We start from the raw sequence: 9,326 nt of genomic DNA on the forward strand, positions 1-9,326 counted from the left end.
AAAAAGACAGTATAAGTCATTATAATCAGTAATTATGTCCCCACTGGATGCATCAAATGCCTCGTTTGTAATGGGTTTTCACGTTTTTGTGTCGTTGCCCCGGCCGGACACGGCATCATCACAGTATGTGAGGGGCGTAACATTTCCGTCTCACGCTTGAGGTATTCGGCCAATCACAACGCACTGGATAGCTGGCCAATCAGAGCACACCTCGCTTTTTCAGACCGATGAGCTTTGTAAAAATCGACGCGTTTCAGAAAGGTGGGGCATAGAGGAGAAACAATAATGTACAGTATGTGGAAAATAATGTGTTTTTTTAACTTTAAACCGCATAAACACATTTCATTACACCAAATACACAAAATAATGTTATTTTTAGCAGCATCATATGACCCCTTTAAGGAGATTTTTACCATGGTTAAGAGTGCAAAGTTGAGAATTTATTTTCTTAAAAAAAAGAACAACATTAAACTTTGTGTTTTGGAAAATGTTTAGTCAGCCTGATGAACTCTGGAAGCAGAAGAAAGGCTGAGATTTACCGCAGGAAAGATGCTTGTGTAGAGATTCCTATGACAAATCTGACTGCTGTTCCAGAGGTTCAGGCTGGCAGTGGATGTGATGCAGTCTTTAATGCAGTTTGACCTTTGCTGTTCCAGTGCACAGGGTGATTGGAGGCGTTTTAACGGGATCCTGTAGGGATTCACTCATGTGGTGAGTCTAAAATAGAGCCAGATCTCCAAAGCAGCTATCCTGCAGATGTCTGTAATAATGAGAGGTTGTAATTACAATTCAAAGTGAACTGGATATGCTCTTAGCCCGAGTGTGTGTTAATATTAATGTATTTTTTAAGAATTAACTCAATGCTGACACCATCTGGTACAGAGAGCTATTGCAAACATGATGCTAAAATACAAAACCTGAAGTTTTTACCTGCAAGTGCTGATTTGCTGCTCAAGAAACAATTCTGATTATTATCAACGTTGAAAACAGTTGTGTACAGTTTTTTTCAGGATTCTTTGATGGATAGAAAGTTCCAAAGAACAGCATTTAGCTGAAATAGAATGCATTTGTAACATTATAAATGTCTTTACTGTCATTTTTGATCAGTTTAATGCATCCTTTCTGAATAATTTCTTTCACCTCCCCCCCCTCCCCTTTAAAAAAAATAAATTGTATTAATTTATTTAATAAAACGAAGTATATACAAATGAAACACAAATCGGGTCATTTTAACTTTTGAACATTAATTTTATGTTTCAGGAAATAACTTGTATGCTGAAAAAAATTAAGTGCTGCAATAGTAATTTCTTATTAAATGTACTCCATTAATCTTTATTTACTACATTGAAAAGCCTTTTTTTTTTTTACTAAAGTGAATGTTGTATGATGTTGTCTTAGAGTTGCGTTTTTACACCAGCTCTGACTCTGGACATCAACCTATTGTCAAGCAGACATTGGGTCTTGAGTAATTCCAACAGCATTCAGTGTGTATGTGATAATCCTGCTGCAATCTATAACCATCACACACACACCTGTTGTGTGCATCCATGGCTCTGGTCCAGGTCTGGTGGTCGTGTCTGTGAATGTGAATGTGCTGCTCTGCTCAACAGCTGCTGACTGAGATGATTTGTGATGTGGTGGAGTTCCCACATGAAGGCTTCTCCTAACAAACGCTGCTTGTGTAATGCGTAACGGTAAAGAGGCACACATCTAAGAGTTCTGAAAGATCTAACACATGGTTAGAACACATTAAAGGGCCTGTGAAATCAAAATGAGAGTTTGTGGCTTTCAGTCCATGTCTTTAAGCTCTGAGATCTTTGTCAGCTATCAGGGAATGTTCTCAGAACATTCTGGCAAGGTTCACCCAACATTATGAACATAGTTACTAGTAACTTTAATAGAACGTTTGTTATCTGTTATTTGTTATCTGGTCTTTGATGATGTTCTCAAAACATTACCACAAAAACATTATTTATGCATTGTTCTTGGAACTTTTTTTTCTGAAACATTTAGTTGGATGTTCGTCTAATATTTTTTAAATGTTACAACTTGTTTCAGAACGTTCAGAGAACATTCAAAACTAATGTTTCCATTATGATTGCATAATTATAAACGGAATGTTCCCTTAATGTTCACATAAACAAACATTTTTAAAACATTTAAATAAATGGACATTTTGATTGTTCAGAGGACATTCAGAAATAAGGTTTTCATAACATAATGGGAACATTAGCAAAGTGTTTTGTTAGATGGATGCATGTAACTTTAAAAGTAGAAAATACATCACTGTTTGCAATAGCATACTATTCTTTCTGCAGAATTTACAGTAGTATATGTACATTTTCTTTATGCATGTAGTACCTAGATGACCTACATTTGCCAAAATGTGCCTAAAATACTGCATTCCACAATTCAATACAATGCAGTGCACTTGACTTTCTATTTTCAATCTGTCAGTTGACTTGGAAGTAATTTCAACATCTGTTTCCTGATTCATTATTTCATTAGACTGAGAATTTTAAAGTTGTATTCCATTCTGGACATAGACAATCATTCTGAAAAGATGAAGATGCTTCATAAGTACAGGTTTCGTGCTGTAGCTGGATTTTTTGGATATTGGAAACTCAGCATAGGGTAACCCAGGTACTTTATTTGATTATAAAAAGCTGGAACAAATGCAATTTTGTTAGAAAGCGGCTCAACGGGGACAATGAGATTGGAATACGCTTCATAAAAATACATGAACGCAAAACAAACTGTGATGTGAAATATATCAGCATTAAAATCAGTCTCTGGATTCATTTGAGGGATATTTCTAAGCCTCACGCTAGGCATTGCCTTTCATCCCTGTGCATGCTGGGAATGTGTGTGTGTGTCTAATCCATATAAAAGTAAATGTGGATCATTGCATTGCATCTGATATCAATATAACCAGCCTGAATCCCTATTAGCTCAAATCAAGAATGGGAGGAGGCATATAAGGGGGGAAAGTTGACCAAGAACAAGAAATAAAGAGAAAGAGAAAATGGACAAATCTCAGAAAAAAACTGGATCATATTTTATTCCAAAATCAAAAGGAAAATTTGATATTATTATTATTTTTATATATATTTTATGTTTTGCATAAAAAATATGCCTAATTGTGTGTATTTGCTTTTCAAGTTTAATTAAGTTTAATTTAATTATCAAATAGTAACCCTATTTTCAAATCTTAAGCCTTAATTATGTTTTTATTTCATGTTTTGCCTATTATGACCATATTTAGCGTGTTTGTATTTTCCTTTATTCTCAGTAAATTCCTATTATAGTAATATAGCAATTTTTCAGTCATGTTGTTTTTACAGTAATAAGAATATACATTTTTGTTTGTTTTTAGGTGAAACATGCTGGAAGTAAAAAGTAAAATGTGTGACCCAGAATGGTGTCCCATACTCGGAATTTGTGCACTGCATTTATCCCATCCAAGTGTACACACACAGCAATGAACACACACACACACACACACACACACACACACACACACACACCCGGCGCAGTGGGCAGCCATTCTACACACACACACACACACACACACACACACACACACACCCGGAGCAGTGGGAGCAGTTGGGGGTTCGGTGCCATGCTCAAGGGTCTCACCTCAGTCGTGGTATTGAGGGTGGAAGAGAGCGCTGATTATTCACTCCCCCCACCGACAATCCCTTGCTGGACCTGAGATTTGAACACTCAACCTTCGGGTTACAAGTCCGACTCTCTAACCATTAGGCCACGACTGCCTAATGATCAAAAGGTTTTTATGATTATGAGCAACAAATTAATTCAAGCATTTCCAAACTTGAATGGATATAGTTTATGATCCTCCCTTCTTGTCTTTATCCTTCCAGTACGTTTGAGACTCAAACAGACTCTCATTATTGGCATTTGGCCCGATCACACACTCAATAGGGGCTCTGTTGTGCTGTCTGCGTTAGACGCCTAAATATACAGTACAACACACTTCCTCCAGCCCTCATCATACTGACAGCTCAAAGCCGCTACACGCGGTGTTTCTTCACAGAGCGCTTCATGTCACGACCAGAGCATTTGGCTCGCCTTCTCTGAGAAACATCACATTAGACAAAGCTATAAAATCATACTTCATGAGAAACATCAGCAAACAAGATTAAAGCACATCAAGGGTAAAAGGGTCATTACAGCATACAGTACTGTATTGTTTCCCATCATATATGTCTTAAAGGAATAGGTCAGGCAAAACTAAAAATTTGCTGAAAATGTACTCACCCTCAGGTCATCAAAGTTTGTTTCATCAGATTTGGAGAAATGTAGCATTGCATCAATCACCGTCTCAGCAATGGATGCTCTGCAGTGAATGGGTGCCGTCAGAAAGAGATTCCAAACAGCTGATAAAAACATCACAATAATCCACAAGTAATCCAGTCCGTCATTTAATGTCTTGTGAAGCAAAAAGCTGCGTGTTTTTAAGAAACAAATCCATCAAGGCATTTAAACTTTAAACCATTGCTTCTGGCCAAAATACCATAATCCATAATAATGCTTCCTCTAGTGAAAAAGTCCTGTTGTCTCTCACATCAAAATCCACCAACATATTTGTGTAGAACAAACATGCAGCTTTTGTCTTCTCCAGATGTGAACTGATGGACTGGAGTGCTGTGGATTACTTGTGGATTATTGTGATGTTTGAAGAAACAAACTCATCTACATCTTAGATGGCCTGAGGGCGAGTACATTTTTAGCACATTTTCATTTTTGGGTGAACTATTCCTTTAACATCCTTGTGCAAGTTTACCGTTAATTCCTCATTAAGAGAATTTCTAGCTCTTTATGAATATCCAGTTCATTTTCTTGTCAGTGTAAATAAGCTAAAATTAATCAATTTTAAGTGTCTGAGCTTTGGTAAAATCTGAAATTGCTTTATACAGTACAAACACGTTAATTTCTTACATGAACACAAGCATACTCATTTTAAGTCACAGAATTTAAAAAATCCAATATTGTAGCACTTGTTTTGTTTGCATTCAATTGCATGCCATTTATTTTTGTTACTGTACTTGTGCATGTATTTTTTAGGCAGTGTTTTGCAGTGGGGGGGGGGGTTTCACACAAAAGGAAAGACCCAAATTCGTCTTAGTTCGTAAAACGAAGGCAATTTAAAAGGCTTGTGAATGTAATTGCAAAAGCAGTGTCTGCCGCCACCTAACGGTCATGAAATGAAACAACCAACATTTCGTTTGCTGGAAAAGTGAATTTTACTGGCATGAAAGGCTCAATTTGTGAGAGTAGGAAAAACGGTTTCATTCATTATCAAACAAAGTTCAGAAACTCCATGCTACAATTAAGTGCCAAGCAGATTAACATTCATTCATGTCAGACAAGCAGCAGTCTGAATCTCTCCAACAGCACAGCTTTAATTCACACTGGGTTAATGAATGTTCCACACAGCACAAGCACACAATCTATGCAGGAAGAAAAACCTTCAAAGCTGCAACAAACAACCTAAACAGAAGTCACATTACAGTAACTTTGTTACAAGTCTACAAGCAAGTCACATCCATGATTCACCTACATAATCACATCCTGGTTGTCTTTTGAACGTCATGTTGTCAGAAGCTCAGCAGCGAAAGCTATTTTGGCTCAACACTTGCGTGGCTGTTGAATGCAGATGGAGATGCGCGAGACGTGAGGTTTCTCCACACTCGGTCTGACTCGGCTGTGCCGCACAGAAACTGGAGTCTCGGGGAAATCATGACCCAACTGCAGGAGATAAACATTAATCTCAAATACAACACTTAATTTTGTAAAATGAAGGATGTTTTCCCCCTTTAATATAATAATAATAATAATAATAATAATAATAATAATGATGATGAATTCAAATATAAATAAAAAATAAATAGTAATACAAAGTAAAATTAAATTAAAATTAAAATACAATTAAATAAAAAATACTGTCTTGACAATGATTATAATAGCAAGTAAATATTCTTATAATAGCAAGTAAATATTACACTTAAAATAAAAATATATAAATATAATAAACAATATTTGATTATTATAAATTTAAAAAATAAAATAAAAAGAATTAAAACTAAAGTTAAAATAAGATACAAAATAAACATTTGAAATAAATATAATAAAGTTAATACAATTAAAATGGATAGTTAAAAAAATTAATTTAAAATAACTTACAAATAAAATTAATAAATACATTTTCACAACAAGACGCAAAAACAAAAAGGTATTCATCAAATGCTTCTGCGACTTTGTAGCTGCCACTTTTGTAGCCAAACTATCTGATAGCCACTGGATTAGTCTCAGACACTTACAGGTGAAATCCAGACAGACACAGATCACTGTACTGGGTTGAGTTCAGAAAATTAATCCTAGTTGGACTAAACGCAACTGAACTAAACTGAATTAGTGATCCATGTCCTAGTTCCCACTCTCACTCCAATTAAAAATTGCAGAGGAGAGAAGAACACCACTGAACACAGCAGCGCTTGTGTAGCCATTTCAAACTACAGAAGCTGCATTTATGTCTGGTTATGACGGCTACTACCATAAACTCATTTTAAACACTCTCTGCCTTCTAAAGCAGCAACCAAACTGCAATGCTCAATGGGATTGCATTCTCTTTCAAGGAGGATTCATGCAACACAACTAATTTGTTATTATGGTGCAACAAACCTTCTCAAGTGGACCAGCCAGGAGAAGACTCAGGTGCTGCATTCTGGAAGGGGTCGGCAGGGACCTGGACAACAAAGATTAGTATGAAACACTGCATTCATCGCATGCTGAATGAAACTGCACGATTCACTGATTCATGCAAAGTGCTGAAGAACATGTTTCTGCTTGACCACTTTTTAGATATATGCAGTAAGACTAAAACCACGAATAAACAAACAAACAACTTTGCATTTACTCCCTTGATATATTGTTGTGGACTAGAATGCAACATTATAAAAAAAAACAAAAAAAAACACTGATGATAATCACTGTCAGCATACAACTGCATGGTTCATTTATTTCATGCAAAGCACTGAAGCATTTTTTGCAACACGTTTCTGCTTCATCACTAGATTTCCACTAAGACTAAAACCACCTCTGATAAATAAATCAAAATAAATAAAATAATGCATGGGGGAAAAAAAAAGAAATGCATCAACTTTGCATTTATCACTTTTGATATTTTGGTGAGGACTACAATGCAACATAAAAAAAAAAAGCGACAATATGAACATCACCATCAGCATGCAATTGCATGATTCATTGATTTCATGCGAAGCAATGAAGCATTTTTAGCAACACGTTTCTGCTTCATCACTAGATTTCCACTAAGACTAAAACCACCTCTGATAAATAAACAATGATTCGGAAAAAAAAAATAATAAAAAAAATAAAAATAAAAAGAGCATCAACTTTGCATTTAATCACTTTTGATATTTTGGGGCAGACTAAATAAAAAATAAATAAATGTTATAGTTTTTAATATATATATATATATATATATATAGCTCTCTCATGCAACTACATGGCTCATTGATTTCACACAGAGCAATGAAGCATTTTTAGCAACACGTTTCTGCTTCATTACTTTTTAGATATATGCAGTAAGACTAAAATCACTTATAAATAAATCAAAATAAATATACATAAAAATTAAACTTTGCATTTAAATCACTTTTGATATGTTGTTGCAGGCCAGAATGCAACATTAGAAAAAAGAAAGCCACTGGCGATATGAACGTCACTGTCAGCAGGTTAAGTAAACCACTGCATTCCATCTCAAGGCAGCAGAATCTCTATGAAAAATGTTCATTAAATATTGACAAACTGACAAAGAGATTGAACGAGAAGAAAAGCGGCATTTAAAAACATTTGAAATTAATTCAAACTCATCTGCAGGATACGAGAGCCTCTACAACATGTGTCACGTGTTGTGAAGAATCCAGATGGCTCAAAAGATACTGTACCTGGGTTTATCCACTTTCTTGCTCTCTTTCTCCACATTGGCGTTATCATCAGCACTCTTCTTCACCACTCTTTTCCCTCCAGCTCTCACTAAAGAAAAAGCACAACTTCACATATCATTTCTGTAGAAGTCATTTGGAAAATGCTACACAAATGTGAAAGTGTTAGAAAATGTTAAAGTGTGTTCATTCTTGATCAGCTTCACAGGCTATTGAATGGCAGATACAGATTCAACTAATTAAATAAACCTTTTATAAAATGGTCTGGTTTATAATAATGATAATAAAAATATATTTAAATTACATTTAAAATATTTGAATATTAAAAAAAAAAAAAAAAAAGTACTTAAAATGATATTTATAAAAAAAAAAAGAAAAAAAAAAAGTTTTAAATAACTCCATAAAACATACTTGTGATAATAATAATAATAATAAAAAAAAGTTGTTCACTTTCATTAATGTGATCAGCTGTCATACAAACTTCTTTAAAGAGCAGATAAAATGCTTTGCATTTTCACACTTCATTCTAGACAACATACACACTTTTTCTACAACTTTGCACTCATTTTATCCAGTTAATTTCTATAGAGTAGCAAAGGGTAAACTCTTTTTTCTTATACAAGTCCAATCTCACAAATCTAGTCCAGTTTGTGTTGTGACTCGAGCCCTGTAGATGTCCACTACCATCATCTCAGTCCACTGGCCCTGTTGTTCTGAATATTTGGCCCTGTCGAGGCCTGAGGGCGAGGAGTGTGCAAATATGTGCTCAATAAAACGGTCCGTCCGCTCACATCAGTCTAATAAAGTCAGTGTAGGCAGCGCTCCAGTGCAGCATAAGGGGAGTGTTCAGTGTTTGCGGTTGTGAAGGTTTAAGCAGCCCAGAACATTGTGTGAAATGGTCATGTGACTACACTGCACGGTTTTTCGTAACAGAAGTTGTTTTGTGTAACGTATTGAGGGTGTGAGGCAACATTTAAACTAGCACAGGCGATCACCTTTGACTTTTAAAGCTATATGACTGTCATACTTGCACATGAATATATTTACCATTGCTGTAATGGATAGTTCACCCCAAAATAATATCCTGTCATCATTTGTGGTTTGTTTGTTTATTTTTAAAGCACATTTATACAACCAAGGTTGCCCAAAGTGCTGTACAAGCATAATAAATAAAATGGTAAAAAGGACAGACTCCGTACATTCACATTTAAACACCAAACACCAATAAATATTAAAACTCTGGCTGATCTTATATGCATAGGCAATGCATTCTAGAGTTTGGGGGCGGCAACTGAAAAAAAAAAAAAAAAAAAAAAAAAAAAAAAAAAAAAAAAAAAA

General features: G+C 35.2%; 1 protein-coding gene across 2 annotated transcripts in view; it reads right to left on the reverse strand.

Moving 5' to 3' along the window:
- Nucleotides 1–5,243: 5,243 nt before the first annotated feature.
- Nucleotides 5,244–9,326, reverse strand: part of LOC107675125 (death-associated protein-like 1-B) — a 4,855-nt gene continuing 772 nt past the window's right edge. For both annotated transcript variants that reach the window (XM_016469350.1, XM_016469351.1), the window contains exons 2-4: nucleotides 7,992–8,079; nucleotides 6,706–6,769; nucleotides 5,244–5,772 (exon numbers count right to left, since the gene is read on the reverse strand). In XM_016469350.1, coding sequence (XP_016324836.1) covers nucleotides 5,653–5,772; nucleotides 6,706–6,769; nucleotides 7,992–8,079 — 272 coding nt within the window. In that variant the 3' untranslated portion in view covers nucleotides 5,244–5,652. The remainder of the gene's footprint in view (nucleotides 5,773–6,705; nucleotides 6,770–7,991; nucleotides 8,080–9,326) is intronic.

This window comes from Sinocyclocheilus anshuiensis, unplaced genomic scaffold (assembly GCF_001515605.1).
Source record: "Sinocyclocheilus anshuiensis isolate Anshui unplaced genomic scaffold, SAMN03320099.WGS_v1.1 scaffold1005, whole genome shotgun sequence".
Lineage (NCBI taxonomy): Eukaryota > Metazoa > Chordata > Actinopteri > Cypriniformes > Cyprinidae > Sinocyclocheilus > Sinocyclocheilus anshuiensis.